Source organism: Canis lupus, chromosome 16 (genome assembly GCF_048164855.1).
Source record: "Canis lupus baileyi chromosome 16, mCanLup2.hap1, whole genome shotgun sequence".
Taxonomy (NCBI): Eukaryota; Metazoa; Chordata; class Mammalia; order Carnivora; family Canidae; genus Canis; species Canis lupus.
This window is the reverse complement of record NC_132853.1, coordinates 40081309-40102858: the sequence shown is the minus strand read 5'-3', so window position 1 is coordinate 40102858 and position 21550 is coordinate 40081309. Positions and strand designations below refer to the sequence as shown.

General features: G+C 47.4%; 2 protein-coding genes across 2 annotated transcripts in view; one reads left to right on the top strand and one right to left on the bottom strand.

The window, feature by feature from the left end:
* Positions 1–5681, top strand: part of HAP1 (huntingtin associated protein 1) — a 28426-nt gene extending 22745 nt beyond the window's left edge. The window contains exon 13 of the mRNA XM_072780541.1: positions 5584–5681. Coding sequence (XP_072636642.1) covers positions 5584–5666 — 83 coding nt within the window. The 3' untranslated portion in view covers positions 5667–5681. The remainder of the gene's footprint in view (positions 1–5583) is intronic.
* A 4643-nt stretch (positions 5682–10324) lies between these two features.
* On the bottom strand, positions 10325–13077 carry EIF1 (eukaryotic translation initiation factor 1). Its single transcript, XM_072780591.1, has 4 exons — positions 12900–13077; positions 12007–12170; positions 11760–11861; positions 10325–11189 (listed from the first exon to the last, which is right to left on the bottom strand). The coding sequence occupies exons 1-4, from the start codon at positions 12928–12930 to the stop codon at positions 11145–11147; spliced, it is 342 nt and encodes a 113-aa protein (XP_072636692.1). The 5' UTR covers positions 12931–13077; the 3' UTR covers positions 10325–11144.
* Between the last annotated feature and the right edge of the window lie 8473 nt (positions 13078–21550).

Genomic DNA, 21550 nt, shown 5'->3' with positions numbered 1-21550 from the left:
CCTATTATCTCACTTAACAATCAAAATCAAGCCCAGAACCCTGTTTGCAGACTGTCAAAACTTGTTGAGGACACACTTAGGATTGCACATCCCATTATACATAAATTTTATTTAAAAAAACTGTAACAAAGTTGAATTCTAGTTAATGGAAAAATCTAGAGTTAAGTGTATTGTACATTTACTTTGAAATACACAAGAATTAAGTAAATAATCAAGTAAATAAAATAAAAAAATAAGATGGATAGACTGATGATAATAAAATTATAGAATCTAGGTGGTGGGCATTTGAGTCTTCACTTTATGTATTTATGTATTTATTTGACACAGAGAGAGAGCACAAGTAGAGGGAGTGAGAGGCCGAGGGACAGGGAGAAGCAGGCTCCCCATTGAGCAGGGACAAATCCCCCCCACACACACACTTGGGACTCAGTCCCAGGACCCTGGGATCATGACCTGAGCCATCCAGGTGCCCTGAGTCTTCACTTTAAAATTCAACTTTTCTGTGTATTTGAACATTTGTATAATAAAATATTAGAAATTATTTTGTTTAGCACTACAGTGGCTTGAAGATGGGGAAAGGATCCTGAAAGCACCAATGTGAGAGTCTTTACTCAGGTGCATTTTAGAGTTGAGGGTTGGCCAGGTGAAGCTGCTTGCCCACGCCTGACAGGTGAGGGAATGGAGCTGTGCGCCTGGCAGGTCTCTGGACTCCATGTGCTGCTGCCTCTCTTGGGCCACAGCTTCTGTCCCACCCTCTCCAGAAGCCCAGTTCCTGCTGAACCTGCCTTAGCTGTGACTGTCAGTTGTTCCCCCTGCCTTGGTTCTCACAACCCACCTACCCCTCCTGGTCTCATTTTCCTCCCTCCGAAGCCTGGCCCCACAGGTTTTTTGTTTTGTTTTTAATTTCATGTATGGGCCATGCACTTAGCTCACATCCCTGTCCTGTTTCAGAACCTGCCAGGCAGGCTTGTCCCCAGTCTCCATCCCTTCCTTAGCTCCTGCCTCCACATCACAGCAAACAGGAAAGTTCCTAAAAGTGGCCAGTTGATTCAATTGCAAATTAATATTCTGCAGCCGGATGGTTGCCTGGCAACCTTGAGAGTCAGGTTCCCATCACTCCCAAGGCCATCTGACTTCAGCCCCCTTCTCCCTGCCCTGACCACAGTTGTCTGAGGCTGCCTCCTGCTCTTTTCTCCTTTCCTGTATCACTGGAGAGTGTGCCCTGGCAAGCTCAGCCCCTCAACCATGGCTCTTCATCCTAGACCCTCCTGTCTGCTCTGAGACCTAATGCCTTCGCTTTACATTCATTCATTCATTCATTCATTCATTCATTCACTCATTTATATCTAAGTGCCCACTTTGTGTCAGGTACTGTGCTGACCCTGGGAACACAATGTTGATCAGGACAGTCTTTGTTCCTTTTCTCTTGGGAAGAGACAGTGCGATGATGAGCTTAGGGTACCATGGATGGTTGGGGGAGGGAGGCAGTACGTGGGGAAGGCTTCTCTTTCACCCCAGTTCTTGCAGTTCTCTTAAATGCAAGCTTTCCAGTGTCTATAACACATTTTCACCTCCCGCTTCCCCTAATAATGGTGATTAAAATTTAGAGAGTCCTTCTAGGGCCAGGCCTTAATGCTAAGCACTTTACAGGTGTATGTCTTTTTTTAGATTTTATTTATTTATTTGAGACAGAAAGAGAAAAAGTGCAGGGGGCAGGGAGAGGACTAGGGGGAGAGAGAGAAGCAAACTCTCTGATGAGCAGGGAGCCCAACTCAGGGCTCTATCTCAAGATCCTGAGGTCAAGACCAGAATTAAAGGCAGATGCTTAACCGACAGGGCCACCCAGTCCCCCGGGCATTATGTCTTGGAGTCCTCACCACAACCCCACAAGGAAGGTAATGCTATTGCCACTAGTTTAGTTGAGGAAATTGGTGAAGCAATGAAGCAGTTCGCCATGAGCTTTGAGCATCCCTGAGTCTTCTTGCTGAGTATGCCAAAAGGGTAAGGTCACAGTCACTCTTTACTCGGACCGTTTCTCAGGGTTGTGTTTGCAGGGAGTGACCTTGAGGGATGAGGTCATGTCTCCCTCAGGGACACAGAGCAGCCTTGCTTACTACTTCCTACAGAAGCAGTAGAGTCCCAGGCTCCATGTTCTTGGCTGCCTCCCAACTATGGCCCGTGTAGACTCTGTGTGGGTCCCCAAGGAACTTGAGGGGATTGATGCAAAGTATACTGCTAGCTGGGTTGCGAGTAATAAAGTTATTTATCTCTGATCCAGGGGTCTTGTGTCTTCTGCTCACATTGGTGAAAGAGTAATAGGATAGTTTATCCGCTTGTGAATAGGGTAAAGTCAGATCCCAGACTCAACTCAATGACTAGCCCAGGACACAGAGTCCATCAGACAGATAGTTGAGGCTAGAACCTAGACAGTCGGATTCTGTAAGCATTAAATAAAAGCCTTTCCTTGCTGCTTTCCTGCTTCCTTTACAATGAGTCTTCTGTTCCCTGTGTTCTGTAATCTGTTGAGCCAGTGAGTGGGGTTAGTTGGAATAGCAGACTTGGGCCAGGGAAATGGGGGAGGTTCTGGTAGCTGATTTTACCTGTAACCTTACTTGGCTATTGTGAAGAGCTGTTTCAGGGAAGGGAGAAGGGGTGGTGCATTTCTTTAGGCCTTATTACTGAAGTTCTTTCTGCTTTTATAAACCCACCTAATTCCAAACTCTCCCTGGCAGAGGGCAAGGACATTTCTATTCACCAACCCAAAGTGATACTTCCATGTAGTAAGGGCAAAATCCCTGTTCATAATTTGCCCACCCAGCCAGCTTTGACATGACACAATTAAAAAAATATATAAGGGGCACCGGGGTGGCTCAGGTGGTTAAGCATCTGCCTTCAGTTCTGGTTGTGATGGGCCCCCCCACCCCACATTGGCAGGCTCCCTGCTCAGGAGGGGTCTGCTTGTCTCCCTGCCCGTTCCCCTGCTCATTCTCTGTCTCACTCTTAAATGAATAAATAAAATCTTAAAAAAATACACATATAAGATCTATTTGTTGAGATACAGTGTACATATCACACCATTCACTTTTTTTTCCCCACACCTTCACTCTTTTAAAGTACTCAAGCCAGTGGCTTTCAGCACATCCACAAAGGCACAACCACGACCTTTATCTAGTTTCAGAATATTTTCATCCCCCAAAAGGAAAAACCCCAAATCCATTTGCAGTCACTCCTCATTCCTCCTCTCCCCCATCCCTCCCACCCCTCACCCCAAGGAAGGACTAGGAAATGAGAAAGAGGTTTGCGAGTAAGAGTAACTGCCCGGAGAGCTGGTAACACAGAGATCACATTAAGAGAAACTCCTTCCTCATTGACTGTTTGAAATTTAAAGCTGCTCTCTCAAATAGCACGCAAAAAGGAAACCAAAAACCACAGAGTACAAGAACATCACAGCCGCGACAATTCTTTTTCTTTTTTTAAGATTTTATTTCTTTATTCATGACACGCACACACACACACACACACACACAGAGAGAGAGAGAGAGAGAGAGAGAGAGAGAGAGAGAGAGAAGCAAAGACACAGGCAGTGGGAGAAGCAGGCTCCATGCAGGGAGCCTGATGTGGGACTCGATCCCAGGACTCCAGGAACACGCCCTGGGCCAAAGGAAGGCGCTAAACCACTGAGCCACCAAGGGATCCCCTCTTTTGTCTTTTTTTAAAAGATTTTATTTCTTTATTCATGAGAAACACACAGAGAGAGGCAGAGACACAGGCAGAGAGAGAAGCAGGCTCCATGCAGGGAGCCCGATGTGGGACTCTATCCTGGGTCTCCAGGGTCATGACCTGAGCTGAAAATGCTCAATCACTGAGCCACCCAGGCATCCCTACAGCCATGAGAATTCTGAGATGGGAGAATATGGTCAAAATCAAACAAAGATAGATTGTAGACTTGTCCAGGTCGTCTCTGTCACAGGCTGAGTGTGGCCCCTTGTGCAAGCACGGCTGAAGTAATTTAGGTGTTTGCACACTGGTTGGGTTAGCATCTGACTCCCCGGCTAGAGCAGAGACTCCTGGAGAAAGGTGTGCTTTGACTTGGTCGTTGCTGAACCCGCACACCTGTCAGTGCCTGTACCGAGTCCTCCATAAATGTGAATGAATGAGTGAACACAGCAAAGAGTTGGCAGTGGGCTCTGGGCTGGATAGAGAAGTTGAGGCTGGAATCAGGGTGTTTGGATCATGCACATTAAGGCATAATCAGTCATGACCCAGGATGAGGCCACCAGGGGAGAGACACCGGAGGCCGAGACTGTCTTAATCCCTTTGGAACTCCTACATTTGGAGAGTGGAGGACTGGAAGGTCTGAGTAGGTGGAGAGGGTGCCTCGCAGGAGACCTTATCAGAGAAGCAAAGAGGGCTGGTGTACAGTGCCCAATGCTGCAGGAAACAATTGTAGGAGACGAGGAGATTCAAGGCCCTGTCCGTCTTCCCCTACTGGGCTGTCATGTCTATATGGGCAGGGATCCCTGTTTAGTGCTATATCCCCAGAGCCTCAAAGGGTGGCTGGCACATTTGAAATGCCAAATAAATGTTTACTGAATGAATGAATGGCTAACGCTATGAGAAGTTTAAAATTAGCAGGGTTATCTTCTGTAACATCATGATTTGCTCTCCTTGCCTTACATTTCTACTTGGTAGAGCAGGAGGGAAAGGATGAATTAAATCAGTGGTTCTCAAGAGGGGGATGTAGTTCTGCCTCCCAGGGGCATTTGATGATGTCTGGAGATAATTTTGGTTGTTGGCCGTGTGTGGGAAGGAGTGTCATCATCAAGTAGTGGGTGGAGGTCCGCCATGCTGCTAAACATCCTGTGATACACAGGTCAGCCCCTTCCTCCCCAAAATAATGATCTGGGCCCAAATATTAATAGCGCTGAGTTAAATGAAGCCCCAGGTTACACGAACCCCCTGGGAATTGTCATGAGCCTGTGGAGCTCTTTGTGAACCTGTCCACATGAACGTCTTCTGTTCTGCCTCTAGTAGCAAAGCAACTGACCTCTGCCTCAGCAAGTCTTGGCTTTTTTTGGACTCAAATTCTTTTCCCTGTCATATCAATAATCTAGAGGACCAAGCTGGGAACTTTAGATCTTTTTCATCATATGCCAGGTATCTGCCCAGCATTTTAAGTAAAAAATAATTTGAGGTTGGTAAATTACAATAGGTTCCTTTAAAGTCCAATTTATAATCTATAATAATTGTACCATTCAAAGACAACTTTAGACTTTCCCCACTATAAAAGTGACAAAACACTATTTAGATTTAATTAGAAGAAAAAGCAGGGCAGCCCCCGTGGCGCAGTGGTTTAGCGCCGCCTGAAGCCCAGGGCGTGATCCTGGAGACCCGGGATGGAGTTCCATGTCGGGCTCCCTGCATGGAGCCTGCTTCTCCCTCTGCCTGTGTCTCTGCCTCACTCTCTGTGTGTCTCTATGAAAAAAAAAAAAAATCTTAGAAGAAAAAGCATGACTTCAAACAAATTAAAAAAGGATATTGCATTGTGTTTGGTTCTGAGAACAAATGTAAATTAAAATGCAGGTTTCAAGAAGGTAGTGAAGCAGACATCAGAGGGCCCCTTCAAGGGCATCCTGGGCTACACTGAGGACCAGCTTGTCTCCTGAGACTTCAACAGTGACACTCACTCTTTCACCTTTGACGTCGGGGCTGGCATTGCCCTCAATGACCGCTTCGTCAAGCTCATTTCCTGGTATGACAATGAATTCAGCTACAGCAACTGGGTAGTGGACCTCATGGTCCACATGGCCTCCAAGGAGTAAGAGCCTCCTGGACCACCAGCTCCAGCAAGAACAAGAGGAAGAGAGAGGCCCTTAGCTGCTGGGGAGTCCCTGCCCCAACTTAATCCCCCAACATACTGAGAATCTACTGACCTCCAATTTACATCCCAGACCCCGAGGAAGGGGAGGGGCTTGGGGACCCCTACCTTGTTATGTACCATCAATAAAGTATACTGTACCCGCCCACAAAATATAAAAAAAATAAAATGCAGATTTCATTATGTACTTTAAAAAATCTAATGTTCAGTGGGATCCTTATATTTGTTACAGCTTTTGTATTATTCTTCCTATCGGGCGATAGAAGAGTTTCAGGCCACTCACAGCCAAGCAAACTGCAAATGGCACTTAAGAGATGGAGGCTGTCTTCAGTTCCAGTGAAAGAGAAGTCAAATTAGATCTAGCCATCACTGTATTTTCTCCTTCAGGGTTGTTTTTAACATCCTGGAGACCTCTTAATCAGATGGATGGGCCCTGAATGTCTGGTGGGCTTCGATGGGGGTGAATGATCATTATCTCTCATGGGCCACCCCCAGTGGTTCTATCCTGAGGCCCTGGGGGCTAAGCTTGGTACTACTGAAGGGTTCCCCAGTTGATCCCCATGACAGCCAGGTTTCTGCACCTCTTAGTGTAATGAAATCAGGCCATATTCAGCTCAAAACTGTTGCTTTCCACACTTCGACTGTTATTGTGTATTTTAAATGCACATCTAAAATGATAATGGAGGGATGCCTGGGTGGCTCAGCAGCTTGGTGCCTGCCTTTGGCCCGAGGCGTAATCCTGGGGTCCCGGGATCGAGTCCGGGATCGGGCTCCCTTCGTGAAGCCTGCTTCTTTTTCCCTCTGTCTCTCTCTCTTTCTGTGTCTCTCATGAATAAATAAATAAAATCTTAAAAAAAAAAGACCATAATAGATAATGTACTTATAAAAATTAAAAAGCCATGGGATGCCTGGCTGGCTCAGTGGGTGGAGTATGTGACTCTTGATCTCGGGGTTGTGAGTTCAAGTCCCATGTTGGGTGTAGAGATTACTTAGAAATAATGTGTTAAAAAACAAAAGTCATAATGTTACTTTTTTTTTTAACCAGCTTGCAGACCACAGTAGGAAGTCTGCTAATCTTAAGGTTCAAACTGGTGCTTTTTTTTTTTTTTTAACAGTTTTTTTTATTTTATTTTATTTTTTATTTATTTATGATAGTCACACAGAGAGAGAGAGAGGCAGAGACATAGGCAGAGGGAGAAGCAGGCTCCACGCACCGGGAGCCTGACGTGGGATTCGATCCCAGGTCTTCAGGATCGTGCCCTGGGCCAAAGGCAGGCGCTAAACCGCTGCGCCACCCAGGGATCCCTAAACTGGTGCTTCTTAAGCTTTGTTAAATGCAGATTGTTAAAATGAGGATAGATGGGTTCAGGAGGTCTGAGGTAGGGCTTGAAATTCTGTCCATCTGATGAGCTCCCAGGGGATGCTGAGCAGCGTGAGTCTGTAGTTCTGTTTCCAGGGTGGACCAGGGAACCTAGGTGGTAGGTCACATCTCTCTGTATTGACTTTGTCCTTGGGCTTGTTTTCTACGGTTCCACAGAAATGGAGAATCAATGACTTGACACACACGGAATGACGGTCGTGTTTATGCTCCATGTTAACATTTTCAACCTCTGTGTTCCCTGGGCTTCCTGTTTTTGGCCAATTGTCCATTCTGGGTATAAATTGACCATAAAGGACTAAGATTAAAGACCATTTAAACTGTGCAACGGCCCAGGCTGCTGAGGCTGGGTGGTGGCTGTCGGAAGTGGCTGGGGAGTGAGTGAGTCATAGACGGGCATCTGAGGCTACGGAGTCCGCTTGCTGCGTGTGTGCCTTCTGCCCAACACACATTCGGTTTTGGAGCTGTTTAGAAATATCTTTAAATAGTTATTAATTTGCCAAGTGGATATTGGAATAAGCACATTGCTGCTTGCAATGCTGTGCCTGGAAAAACTTTGTTAATCCTGGGTCTTTGTAAGCCTGGGGAGGAAACCACAGACCCGTGATTCTTAGCAGGTTTGGGTAGTGGGCTCTTTTAAGAATCTGATAAAAGCTGTGGACAGTCTTGCATGAAAATGCCCACGTGCACTTTATGCACAAAATCCCAGAGGTTGATTTCTCAGATGCTGGTAACCAAGTTCTGATCCTTGGCCCCCCTCTTTTCAAACCATCATATCATTTTTAAAGATTTTATTTATTAATAAGAGACACAGAGAAACAGGCAGAGACACAGGCAGAAAAAGAAGCAGGCTTCCTGCAGGGAGCCAGATACAGGACTTAATCCCAGGACCCCAGAATCACAACCTGAGCCAAACGCACATGCTCAACCACGGAGCCACCCAGGCATCCCTCAAACCATCTTAAATACTTCTGATTGCTTTCCCTGTAGCTCAGCTCTGGTAATGCTCTCCTCCTGCTGTTTCCTCAACAGCTCCCCATAAGCCACAGCAGTGTTTCCCTAGTGTGGTTTGTGGCCCCCCCATAAGAATTGGTTGATGCCAATTGGAAAGGCAGGTTCTTGAGCCCCACATCAGAACCTCTGGATCGTCTCTGGTTCTAGAGGCCAGACCATTTCCTGGAGCCTCATGGGCCAGGCATTCTACCTCAGAGGCTTTGTTGTACTTCTTATCAAGTGAATAAAATGCACCCACAGGCCAGACATTTTCTGTAGTATTTTGGAAAGATATATACATTTTACATATCTGAGTTTTGTTAAAAACAATACTGGTCTTGGGGCGCCCAGGTGGCTCAGTTCATTAAGCATCTCTTTTTTTTTGTTTTTTTAATTTTTATTTATTTATGATAGGTACACAGTGAGAGAGAGAGGCAGAGACACAGGCAGAGGGAGAAGCAGGCTCCATGCACAGGGAGCCTGACGTGGGATTCGATCCCGGATCTCCAGGATCGCGCCCTGGGCCAAAGGCAGGCGCCAAACCACTGCACCATCCAGGGATCCCAAGCATCTGACTCTTGATCTCAGGTCAGGACTTGAGCTCAGGGTTTTGAGTTCAAGTCTCCCATTGGGCTCCATGCTGGGCATGGAGCCTACTAAAGAATTATTATTCTAGGGGGAGCCTGGGTGGCTCAGCAGATTAAGGCTACCTTCAGCCCAGGTCCTGATCCTGGAGACCCAGGATTGAGTCCCACATCAGGCTCCCTGCATGGAGCCTGCTTCTCCCTCTGCCTCTCTCATGAATAAATAAAATCTTAAAAAAAATTATTCTTAGAACACCTGGGTGGCTCAGTGGTTGAGCGTCTGCCTTCAGCTCAGGGCATGATCTTGGGGTCTGGGGATCAAGTCCCACATTGGGCTTCTCGCAGGGAGCCTGCTTCTTCCTCTATGTCTTTGCCTGCCTGTCTCTCATGAACAAATCTTTAAAAAAATTTTCTCTAGAAATTTTTATTACACTCACATATAGTTATATAAGAATTATACTGCAGTGATATCCAGTGTTACCTCTTGCAGTGTTAAACACTCATTTTGAGTTTTGTGGTCAAACTTCAGAGATGATCAGTTTCTTACATTATCTAGACATTTTTGTAGGCCCTTGAGAAGCACGTGGGATTGTTCAGCTACCACCCAGTGGAGCTATCTCTTGGGTGGGGCCCAGCATCTGAATTTATTTTTTTCAGAATCTGAATTTTTAATGAACTTCCCAAGAACAGTGCATTTTATGAATATGAATTAGGAGGATTTAAGATAGTCCAAGTAAAGAAATGGCCAAACTCCACACTATCTGCTAATTCTGATAGAATGGGTACATCCTGAAAAGCTAGACTAGTCAGGGAGTTCTTGATTTCAAAGTCTCGTGTGAACAATAAACTGTTTTGACACTTATGCCACACGGGGGGAAGCACCCAGGCTGGTAAACAAGGAAGTGGGTCAATTCCCTGACTAGTTGGTAGAATGTTCCCAAATATACCAAGTTTCTTGTCCTGTTCCTAGGTAAACTTGGAGTAGGCTTTAAAGCAGTGTTGGGGGATTCCCGTGCAGTTTTAGCTGACCAGTATTCATCTTGCTAACACAATTTTTTTTTGGAGATTTTATTTCAGAGATAGAGCATGATCTACATGCTAGGGAAATTTTGATTAATGGCGCCAGGAACAGACTTCCACATACTGTCTTTTGTCAAGGGATGGCCTCGACATTTAAGCTTTAAATGTCACTAAAGTTCGTTAGACTATTAACACTTTAGTCACTAAAGTTCGTTATACTAGATCTCCATACCTATTTCCTGGAAAAGGCCCTTTTGTATGCTTCCTGGGGATCTGAGGATTAGATCAAGTCCCACATCACATCTGTCCCTTTATTAGAGCCTTAAGGCAAGAGCCTGTCACTGAGGGGACTTGAGGGTTTCCAACCAAACTGCTCTTATCAGCTCACAAATATACTATCCACTGCCCATTTCTGTGGTTCCTTCATACATGCGAGACTGATTATACATAAAATACAATCTGCAAGTCAGGTGTTTCTGAAAACAAGTTTTATTTAAATAAGGGTTTAAATACATTACATAACATTAAAACTGAAGGAAGAAATAAACCAAAAACCAGTCTGTTACTTCACATGGCATTGGGCAGCTGTTGCTATTAAGTTGCAAGCTCTACAGCTAGCTACATGACGGATACATCAGTTTTAAGTTTGTTCCCTTGTCAAAAGTTTAACTCAGAAGATTGGCCTCACATTCTGGTGTTTGGACATCAATTAGCTAGGATATGTCTGGTCAAAAAGACCTTGGTGGCAAGTCAGATGTCCTATCACACCTCACTATAGGGAAGGTGGCCACTCTAAGCTCTGCCCACCGGGTCCGTTGGAGACACCAGGGATCTTTCTTTGACTACCAATGACTCCCTGTAGCAGCACAGCTGCTGGTGCTGTCTTACCCCATCCTGGCCTCTCAGCTTCACCGTGGGCTGTTCAGGTGACATTCTCTTAGGGTGGGGAACTCTGAAGAGGGAGAACCGAGGAGCTTCTGGCCAGACATAGCCGTCTGTGATCTTGGGGCTCTGGGCTGGACCGAAACATCACGTGACTGCTTGGTTTCAGGCGGGACACTGCCAGGCGCCTATTGCTTGACCTCTGTTTAAATGAGGGACTTCAAGACTAGACAGCATGGCTCTTTTCAGTTTATTGCATGAAGGAGTTACACTAGTCCAAGTTAAAAGCAGACCCCAAATGGTTACATTATACAAGCTGTGAGGTTTTTAAACTTGTGACAAGGGACAGAAGGGAAATTCTACTCATTGCAAGGAAATCCTCACTTAAGCTTCAGTGAGCCAAAAGCACTTAAAACCCATGAACCTTCAGCTGGTCGTCCTTAGCCAGTCCAATCTGCAAAGAGAAAAAGAACAAAGTTATAATAGGGATGTAAAGAGAGCTCAAGTCCCCATGTCTCATGGCAGCAACTTCGTTGGCTTGCTTCTACACCGAGCAAGGCAAGTCCAACAGCCAAGACACATTTCAATCACTATGAGCACAGTGGTTCTTAACTCAGGCTATGCACTTAGGGATCAATGACAGAATAGGATTTTAGCACTTGGGACAGCCAGCCACATGTCCTGTTTTATTTAGTATCTATGTGCAATTTTAAATCGCATCTTTAAAGCAGATCCATGCACAGGGCACTGGCTGGCTCAGTTGGTAGAGCATGCAAATCTTCATCTTGGGGTTGTTGAGTTTGAACCCCACACCTTGCAATTAAGTAGAGATCACTTAAAAAAAAATTTAATAAAAGTCTCAGGAAAAAAGATCAATGTAAAGTTTTTTAAGGCAGACAATTTGTTTTGCTTAGCCTTACAAAACAAGCCTCCATGTCTCCAGAAAAGCTTGAAAGGACTAGGCAGGATCTGACAGTAGCCAGGCCAGACACACACATAGATTATTAAAAGTGACTCAACTCACCTCTACCAGGAACTGGCATATGTTCTTGCGCTGGTCACCCTGTAGCTGAATTACTTCTCCATATTCTGGATGCTCAATTACAGTACCATTGCAGGCAAATTTCTGCAAGCACCAACAAAGCAAACAAATTAGGCCAAGCAACAGCCCCAGTGCACTAATAATCCCAAATGAGAAGCATTAGAAGTTAGCACCCCCGATTCCAGCAGGTTAAATGTAATTTTCTCCTACAATCTCATTTAAGGCCTACCTTCTTAAACGCCTTCACTAGTTTCTTTTTATCGTAATCATCAGCGATCCCTTGGACAGTAGTAAGGGTCTTCCTGCCGTTTCTCTGTTGAATTCTTATATGGATATAATCCTCAGTGCCAGCAGGAAGCAGATCATCACCCTTACTTGCATCAGCAAAGGGGTCTGGGAAGAAAGATCAAGCTCGGTTACGGGTACTGGGGCTCCGGCGCCACTGCCCGCCCCCCCTCCTCCATGGATCTTCCAGCGTGCGCGGAAACAAATACTGAAACCGTCAGGCCTTAGCTCAACGTCAGATCTGTCCTTGCTGGCTGTCCACGAACGGGTCAGTCCGGGACGGCAAGCTTCCCCAGCGCCCGGGAAAGCCTGGGCCTCCTGCCCCAGGTCCGCCCTCGGAAAGCGATCACGTGCTGGGGGAGCCTGGGCTGGCAGGCAGCGCCCCACCCGGCTGATGCAACAGGCCGGAACCCGAGCTCCAAGGCGGGGCCAAGCTTCCCACCCCATTGGCAAGAGCGTTTGTCACTTAGGGCTGGCGCCGCCTCTCACTCCCGGCTCCGCGACAACGGCGGTGACGTAACGGACGTGACGCACGGCTGGCGGGAGGGGGCGGGTGTGGCCCAAGGCGGCCCGGGAGCCATTAGTAAATGCGCCACCCGAGACGCCAGGCCCGCCCAAGGGCTGCCTCCCTGGCCCGCTCCTTCCGGTCGCGCTTTAAGGGCCGATCCCGGGGCCCGGGGGAAGCCCCGCTTCGTGCGAGTCCGGGTACCTGCCCCCTCCACCTAAGTTCACGGAAGCCGGGGACACCTGGCAGGTTCCCGGGCCCCGTCTCCGGGTCCAGGGCACTTCGCCGCCCCACCCAGGCCTTTCTCCCCGCGGGACCCTTCCGCAGCTCACCGAAAGAGTGGAGGTTCTGGATAGCGGACATACGATACGATTCCTTTTCCTCGGTGGAAACGGCCTGCGGAAGGCGGCGGCGGGAGAAGGCGGGCGGGGGGGACGGAGCGTCGGGAAGCGAGGGGGCTCGAGGGGGAGGCTGCTGAGTCCTCGGCGGCGGCTCAGTGACTGGGGCGGAGGGGCGGCGCCAGTATTCACTTATATAGCCGCCCCTGTGACGCCAGCGCGCTGCCCTCACGTCCCGGCCCCACCCCCGACGTCGTGGCCCACGCGCCCCGGCGCCGCCGTTTCCGATTGGTCCGGGGGCGGGGACGCGGGACGGCGCTTGCGCAGGAGCTCTGGGCTGCGGGAGGACGTCCTCTCGATTCTGGGAGAGGTGGAAGGGGGAGGGAAGGGCTGGTCGGCCTAGGCGCCTGCGCAGTGCGGGAGGAGGGTGTTAGGGTCGCGCAGGGAGCCGGCGGAGCTTCAGGGAGCTCCTCGCGTCGTGTGTTCTCCGGCGCGTTTCACCTCCGTAACCCTGTGGCAGCCCCACCTGCTTGGAAGAGAGCGTTTTCGTGGAATAGATTGGCACTTCTTCAATGGGATTTAGATGCTGAACCTCCTAAACGTGACAAATTCCCACTATCTCATACCCGGTTACCTGCTCCTCTTTATGGATTTAGGGCAGCGCTTTTATTTAATCAACACAATAATATGATCTAAACCTTAACATCATTATTTAATTTACTATTAGATGAATCTAATCTTTTTTTTTTTTTTAAAGACTTTATTTATTCACGAGAGAGGCAGAGAGGCAGAGACCTAGGCAGGGGGAGAAGGAGGCTCCTCGCAGGGAGCCCAATGCGGGACTGGATCTCGGGACCCCAGGACCACGCCCTGAGCCGAAGGCAGCCGCTCGACGGCTGAGCCGCCCAGGCATCCCTAGATAAATCTAATCTAAAAATAGATTCATCTACTTTAAATATGTCATTTATATAATCTGAGAAATGCCCAGCTCCTTAGCATGGATTCAAGGGACAGCCAGGCTGGTTCTGGGGTCCAAGAAGAATTCAGGCACCTGAACAATGTCTATGTGTCCTCCAAATCGTGTGGGGTAGAGCCTTCCCACAGTCAACCTTACTTGCTCTTTCAGTATGTAAATTGAAATGTTCTCAGTTGTGGGGGTGAATTGAGTGGATTTAGACTCCAAAGGCCTCCAGGGACCAGGCAGGTAAGATAAAGGAGTGCAGACAGCCAAGTGTGATGCAACGCGGTGTGGAGGGGGCCAGGGTGAGAACTAGAGGCGGTGGCAGCCACTCACCTCCAGCCCATTGTGCTAGATCTTTTTTCCAGACAACTTGGACATTCGGATTTTTATGTAAAAGCTCTTGATTTTTGAATATTGCCAGTAAATTGAAATTTTGGAAAACACCATGCAAGACAAACAAAAAAAAGTGTGGATTGGCCCCATGGACTGCCTGATTATGTCCCTTGGCAGTCAGGGTCACTGGCCTCCTGGAATCTAGTGGGAGAGACAGATAATAAACAAATCTGGCAGATTGTGATAGGGGCCAAGAAGAATAAACAGGGCAATGTGAGACCCAGCTGCCCGAGAATGGGAAAGAGCCCATTGTGGGGCAGAGTTGAGAGCCTGCCAGATGAGGAACTCTAATGGAAGGAAAAGCTAGGTGTACTTGATAGTTTGTTTTGATTGCATCTTTGATAACTAAACTTTTGATTAACAATTTGGTTTCCGGGATCCCTGGGTGGTGCAGCGGTTTGGCGCCTGCCTTTGGCCCAGGGCGCGCGATCCTGGAGACCCGGGATCGAATCCCATGTCGGGCTCCGGGTGCATGGAGCCTGCTTCTCTCTCTGCCTGGGTCTCTGCCTCTCTCTCTGTGTGTGACTATCATAAAACAAACAAACAAAAAAACAATTTGGTTTCCGGGCCGCCTGGGTGGCTCAGTGGGTGAGCGTCTACCTTTGCCTCAGGGTGTGATCCTGGATTCCCAGGATGGGGATCAAGTTCCTCATCCGGTTCCCTGCACGGAGCCTGCTTCTCCTCCCTCTGCCTGTGTCTCTGCCTCTCGTTTTGTGTCTCTCATGAATAAATCTTTACAAAACAAAAACAATTTGGTTTCCTTGATACCAGGAAGGAGGGACCCATAACTAGAAGTCATGGGCATCTCAATCCGACATCTATCCCAACCTGTACTCCACCTGGGAACCTCTACCCTCATAGAGGTGGCTGTGCTTGAGAACGGTTTGAGGAGAGAGAGTGTGAGTGCGTCAGAGCTAGCCTTTCCAGTATGCACACATATTTTGTTATGCAAAATTTTAAATTAGCGATGTGGTCTAGCTTATCAATCTTTCCTTTTAGGAAAAGATTCTTTCTGTGCAATTTTAAAGAAATGCTTTCTCTGCTTTGAGTTTATAAAGATACTCTTATTGTTGTTATTGTTTGTTTCAGTAGCTTTATTTTTGGGATGCCTGGGTGGCTCAGTGGTTGAGCATCTGCCTTTGGCTCAGGGCGTGATCCTGGAGTCCCGGGATCAAGTCCCACATCAGGCTCGAGCAAGGAGTCTGCTTCTCCCTCTGCCTATGTCTCTGCCTTTTCTCTGTGTCTCTCATGAGTAAATAAATAAAATCTTTTAAAAAAAGCTTTATTTTTATTAGTTGTTATTATTTTTTAAGATTTTATTTATTTATTTGACAGCACAGGAAGGCAGAGTGGCAGGCAGAGGGAAAAGGAGAAGTAGTCTCCCTGCTGAGCAGAGAGCCCAATGTAGGGCTCGATCCCAGGACCCCAGGATCATGACCTGAGCTGAAGGCAGCTGCTTAACTGACTGAGCCACCTAAGCGCCCCATTATTATTATTTTTAAAATATTTTATTTTTTTATTTGAGACAGAGTGAGCATATGCAGAGAGAGGCAGAGGGGGATGGAGAAAGAATCTGAAGCAGATTCCACACTGAGTGTGGAGTTTGATGCAGGGTTCGATCCCATGACCCTGAGATCTTGATCTGAGCAAAAACCAAGAGGCGGTGGCTTAACTGACTGAGCCACCCAGATACCCCTATTTTATTATTTAGAGAGAGAGAGAGAACAAGTGGGGGAGGGTACAGAGGGAGAGAGAATCTTCAACAGGCTCTATCCCCAGTGTGGGGCTTGATCTCAAGACTCTGAGATCATGACCTGAACCAAAATCAAGAGTCAGACACTTAACCAGTCGAGCCACCAAGGCAAACACACTGTTGTTTGCTTTGAAAGCTTTAAAGCTTTACTGTTACCTTCTTTAAAAAAATTGTTTTTAAAGATTTATAATTTATTTACTTGAGAGAGAGGGAGAATGTGAGAGAGAGAGAGCATGAAGGTGGGGAGGCACACACAGAGAGGGAGGAGCAGACTCCCTGCTAAGCGGGAGCCCGACAATGTGGGGCTCAATCCAGGGATCATGACTTGAGCCAAAGGCAGACCCTTAATCAACAGAGCCACCCAGGGGCCCCTGCTTTTACCTTTTACATCTTTAAGCCACCTGGAATTTATTTGTGTGTATGCTGTGAAACAGGGATCTAATGGATAGCCACTTTATTGAAGTGTATGTGTACACCATGTATTTATTGAAGAATGTATAAGCCGTGGTTCTAGTTGTGTGTGGGTTTGTTTTGGAGTCTCTATTCCGTTGCACTGGTTTGTTTATCCCAAAGCCACACTCCCTTAACCCAAAGTCTCATTGTCTAATAGGATGAGCCCCTCCATTTTGTTCTTCTTCAAAATGATCTTGGCTCTTGGTCCTAGCTCCTCTGTGGGCCTTGTGGCCTATTACCACATTCCACACATCCCAGTTCTATGAAGCATCCTGAATTTTCCCATCTCAGGGTGTTTGTACCAAGGCTCTCCCTTTGCTTGGAATGTTCTTCTGTCTTTTGTGTGATGTCTCCCACTCATCTGTCAGGACTCAGCTGAGATTATCAGTTCTTTTGAGAAGGTTGTGTTTGGAGCCCATTCTGTGCCCCCAGCTCCTCTATTTTGGCATTTATCACATTGCATTTGTCTTGCCTGTTCCTTGAACTGGCTACATAATTTGCTGCACCCGGTACAAAATCAAAACATGTGAGGCCCTTTGTTCAAAAATGGTTAAGAATTTCCAGACAGGGACAGCGGACTATTAAACCAAACACATGGTGCTTCCAAGCATGAGGCCCCACGTGACTGTGCAGGTTGCATGCCCTTGAATCTGGCTCTGCCCCTTCCCTTATTTGTCTCCTGCTGGGCTGTGAGCTCAAAGAGCAGGGTGCACGCCTATCCTCTATAGTGTACGTGCGATTCCTGGCACACAGTGGGTGCCCAATACTTGTTGAATGAGCACATGGACATACACTGCAGGTGCTCAGTTACATGGAATGTCTGATCCCTGACTTCAGGCTGTCACCTCTGCTACTGTATTAGAGAGTCCTGGGGTGGAGGATTGAGGAAAATAATTCTTTTGAGAGGTCCGACTCTGGGCTCCAAGGGAAGCTTCTAGATCTGGCCTCCTGGCTCAGGGCAGGGAGGATAGCCCTAGGTAAGCCACATCCCCCAGCTTCTCTTGCAGGGACCCAGCACCCACTGCCAGACCTGACCTCAGTGCCCTGTAAACAGTTATCACCACAAACACACATAGGCTTTGCCGTGGGCAGGATGCAGTTCAGAGGGCAGGCCTGGAGCCAGCAGTCAGGGTGGCAGGAGACCTAGTTCTTTTTTTTTTTTTTTTTTTTTTTTTTTTTGAGAACTCAGGGTGTGTTTTTTTGAGAAGGCTGTGTTTGGAGCCCATTCTGTGCCCCCACCTCCTCTATATGTGTGTGTGTGTGTGTGTGTGTGTGTGTGTGTCTGCAAGAGTCCACAGTCCAGGTTGGAGGTTGTCCCAGCCCCAGGAGCTTGTGGAATGATGATGGGGGCAGGGCAAATTTGTCTGAAAGTGACATCTGTGTCTACTGTTAACATTGGCTTATTTGTGATTGTGCCCCCACTTCTGAGGTCCTGGCCTGGCAGCCAGGGGCTGGCTGCAGCACGTAGGCTCTGGAGTACCTGAACCTAAGTATCACGGCCACCTCTTCCTGCCAGGAGGACTCAGTCTTCATCCTTTTATCTGTACAAAGGGAGCATGATGTCTTTTTCTTGCCCTCTCTCTCTCTTTTTAAAAGATATATTTATTTATTTGAGAGAGAGAATAGAGACAGAGAGAGGGAGAAAGAAGGAGTGGGACTAGTGACAGAAGGAGAAGCAGGGGGCCCTCAGGACCCTGGGATCATGACCTGAGCTGAAGGCAGATGCCTAACCAACTGAGCCACCCAAGTGCCCCTCTTACCCTCTCGTTTGAGAGGATTTTATTTTTATTTATTATTATTTTTTTAATAATAAATTTATTTTTTATTGGTGTTCAATTTGCCAACATACAGAATAACACCCAGTGCTCATCCCATCAAGTGCCCCCCTCAGTGCCCGCCACCCAGTCACCCCCACCCCCTTTTGAGAGGATTTTAAGAGGAGAATAGAATATCTGTGATGGAATAAAAATGTAGGGTTATTAAGTCACTGCAAAGTTTATGCCAGTTTCCCGGAGGTGAAAGGGGAGAGAGAGAGAGAGCCCCTGAGAGCATCAGGAGACAGGAACAAATCTCTCAGAATGGGGATGGGATAGAGGTGGGTGCTTCTACATGGTGATCTCCATAGGCCGTGTGGCAAGGGCATGGCTGTGTGGGACCCCACCCCCCAAGACCCTCAGCCTCAAGAATTCCCCATGGCCCCAAACTTGGCATGGAAACAGCAGAATCTCCTGTCAGGAATGAGTCATATCCTCTGGGGAAATAGGTGTCTTCTTGATAACTAGGGCAGATGGATGATCTGGACCAAGGGGACTTCCTGTAGCTCTGGCACTACAGGAAACACTGTGACCTAGAGAGAATCCTGGGGCATGTAGAGCCCTTGCCACATCCAAGATCGGTTTTCTGGGCAGCTGGTGGGATGTTAACTGGCATGAGATTTAACTTGATTTAAAGAAAGTCAAATAAATGCAGTATTTCTTGCATTCCTTATTTGGGAGCCACCACCTACTCATGAAAATGGCTGGAATGGTGTCCCCCCCACTCCTCCCCAGTAAATGAAGTCTGCTATTGTTACCACTTGGGAAAGGAGGGAGAGCTGGGCTTGCTGCGGCTCTGGCCCAGATTGCATGTGATTGCTGTAAGATGTGCATGCTAGGAGTAGGCTGGGGTTCTGCGGACAATGTAGCTCCCCCCTTGCCCTCAAGGGTGCTGACTGGGAAGAGACATGAGGGATACTAATGGGGTGCTGGAAATGATCTCCCTTTTGATCCAGGTGGTAAACATGCATGGAGCTGGACCCTTAGAGCTAACATGCTTTTGTATGTCAGGTCTGCTTTACTCCTCTCCAACCCGCTCCCCCAACCCAGGCCCTGGTAGGGCCACCTGGGTGACCAAACTGCAGATGTGGTTGCTGCTGGTGGGAAGGATAAAGAGCAGCCTGGGCTTGTGGAGGGAGCGAAGGACCAAACCTGGCACCTGTCCTCAAGGAGCTGACAGCTCAGAATGGGAGAAGTGCCAGGTGCAGGTGCACAGAGGCGCCCTGCATTCTGATGGGGCACTGTAGTAGGAGTCCCCTACTGGGGTGGGGGTGAGCCAGGGTGGACAATCCAGACCAAGGGAAGAGCAGTAGATGTGCTGTAATGGAAATCAGCTCAAACCTGGCTTCCACCAAGACCACAGCTCCTCTAACCTCCTCCTATTTTATTTTTATTATTTTAAAGCTAATATGATACACAAAGGCCGTTTCCAGAAAGGCCTCTGTGTTTACCGAGCAGCAAGTCTGCAGCAAGTCTCCTCAAGTCGTTCCCATGGGCTTGGAGAGCTCTCTGGTCAACTGGGAGAGAGCCGGTGGTTTGTACTGAGGATCCAGGGGGAAACAGAGAGACGGCTGACAGAGCACAGCTGGGTGTCCCCACCCCTTCATGCCACTTGCCCCTTTTTCAGCCACACCCAGCTCTGTACCCTGCCCCCAGCACCCAGCTCTTCTCAGTGTGTCACCTGGAGGTGCCTGGGCCACTTTGGGTGGCCTCTGCTCTCCCCTGCACCCACCCACCTTCCCCAAATTAAATCCAACTCACAAAGGGCCACAGCAGCCATGGGCCACATGTGGCTCAGGAGCCCTGGAAATGGGGCTAGTCTGAACACAGATGTGCTAGAAGTATAAAACACATGGGGAATTAGATTTTTTTAAAAAAATTTAAATGTAATTAATTAACATATAGTATATTATTAGTTTCAGAGGTAGAATTTAGTGATTCATCAATTGCATACAACACCCAGTGCTCATCATCTCACGTGCCCTTCTTTTTTTTTTAATATTTATTTATTTATTCATGCGAGACAAAGAGAGAGAGGCAGAGGCACAGGCAGAGGGAGAAGCAGACTCCTCGCAGGGAGCCCGATGTGGGACTCGATCCAGGATCCTGGGATCACACCCTGAGCTGAAGACAGACGCTCAACCACTGAGCCACCCAGGCATCCCTCATGTGCCCTTCTTAATGCCCATCACCCAGTTACCCTGTCCCCCCCCCCGCCACTTCCCCTCCAACAACCCTCTGTTTCCTATAGTTAAGAGTCTATTATGGTTTGTCTCCCTCTCCATTTTCGTCTTATTTTATTTTTCCTTCCCCTTCCCCTATGATCCTCTCTTGTATCCTAAATTCCACATATGGGAGAAATCATATGATATTTGTCTTTCTTTGACTTATTTCACATAGCATAATACCCTCTAGTTCCATCCACGTCTTTGCGAATGGCAAGATTTCTCTTTTTTTGATGGCTATATATAACCATTGTATGTATATACCACATCTTCTTTATCCATCCATTCATCTGTAGTTGGACATCTGGGCTTTTTCAATATTTTGGCTATTGTGGACATTGCTGCTGTGAACGTTGGGGTGCATATGTCCCTTCATATCACTATGTTTGTGTCCTTTGGATAAATACCTAGTAGTGCAATCGCTGGGTCATAGGGTAGCTCTATTTTTAACTTTTTGAGGAAGCTCCATACAGTTTTCCAGAGTGACTACACCAGTTTGCATTCCCACCAAGTTTGTATTCCCAGCTTACATCCTGCACACACAGAGTTTTGAAGGCTTAGCATGAAAAAACAATTGTAAAATAGCTCAGTGATTTTTTATCTCAACTCTTTATTGAAATAAAAATATTCTGGATGTATTGGATTATATAAAATATATTATTAAAATTAATTTCGCCTCTCTTTTTAGTTTTTAGAAAATGTGGCTTCTAGGACATTTACAGTTATATAGATGGCATGCACTATAATTCCACTGGGCGGTGCTGCTCTAGATAATTCCAGGCGGAAGAAAGGGTCCACGACCCAGCACACGCAAACCCATCCTCATACACATGACTCACCACAGCCTTCTCCTCACCAACATCAACTTTATTTCTGTCTCCTACTCCCTCCTCCAGCCTCTCTGGTTCCTTTTGCCATGACCTTGCAAACTGCTCTCTGCTCGGTGGTGGTCATGTACTACTGAGGCTAACCAGGGGTGTCCAGAGATCTTTCCTCTCCCTGAGGGGCTTATGAGCCTTCACCACCCAAGCTAAGTCTCTTCCTGG

Bases quoted from the DNA above. Each gene is read 5' to 3' on its own strand.
- EIF1 (XM_072780591.1), bottom strand. From the start codon at position 12,930: ATGTCCGCTATCCAGAACCTCCACTCTTTCG. The intron at 12,171-12,899 runs GTGAGCTGCGGA...CTTTCTTCCCAG, and splicing joins CCAGAACCTCCACTCTTTCG to ACCCCTTTGCTGATGCAAGT. The intron at 11,862-12,006 runs GTAGGCCTTAAA...TGGTGCTTGCAG, and splicing joins TAGTGAAGGCGTTTAAGAAG to AAATTTGCCTGCAATGGTAC.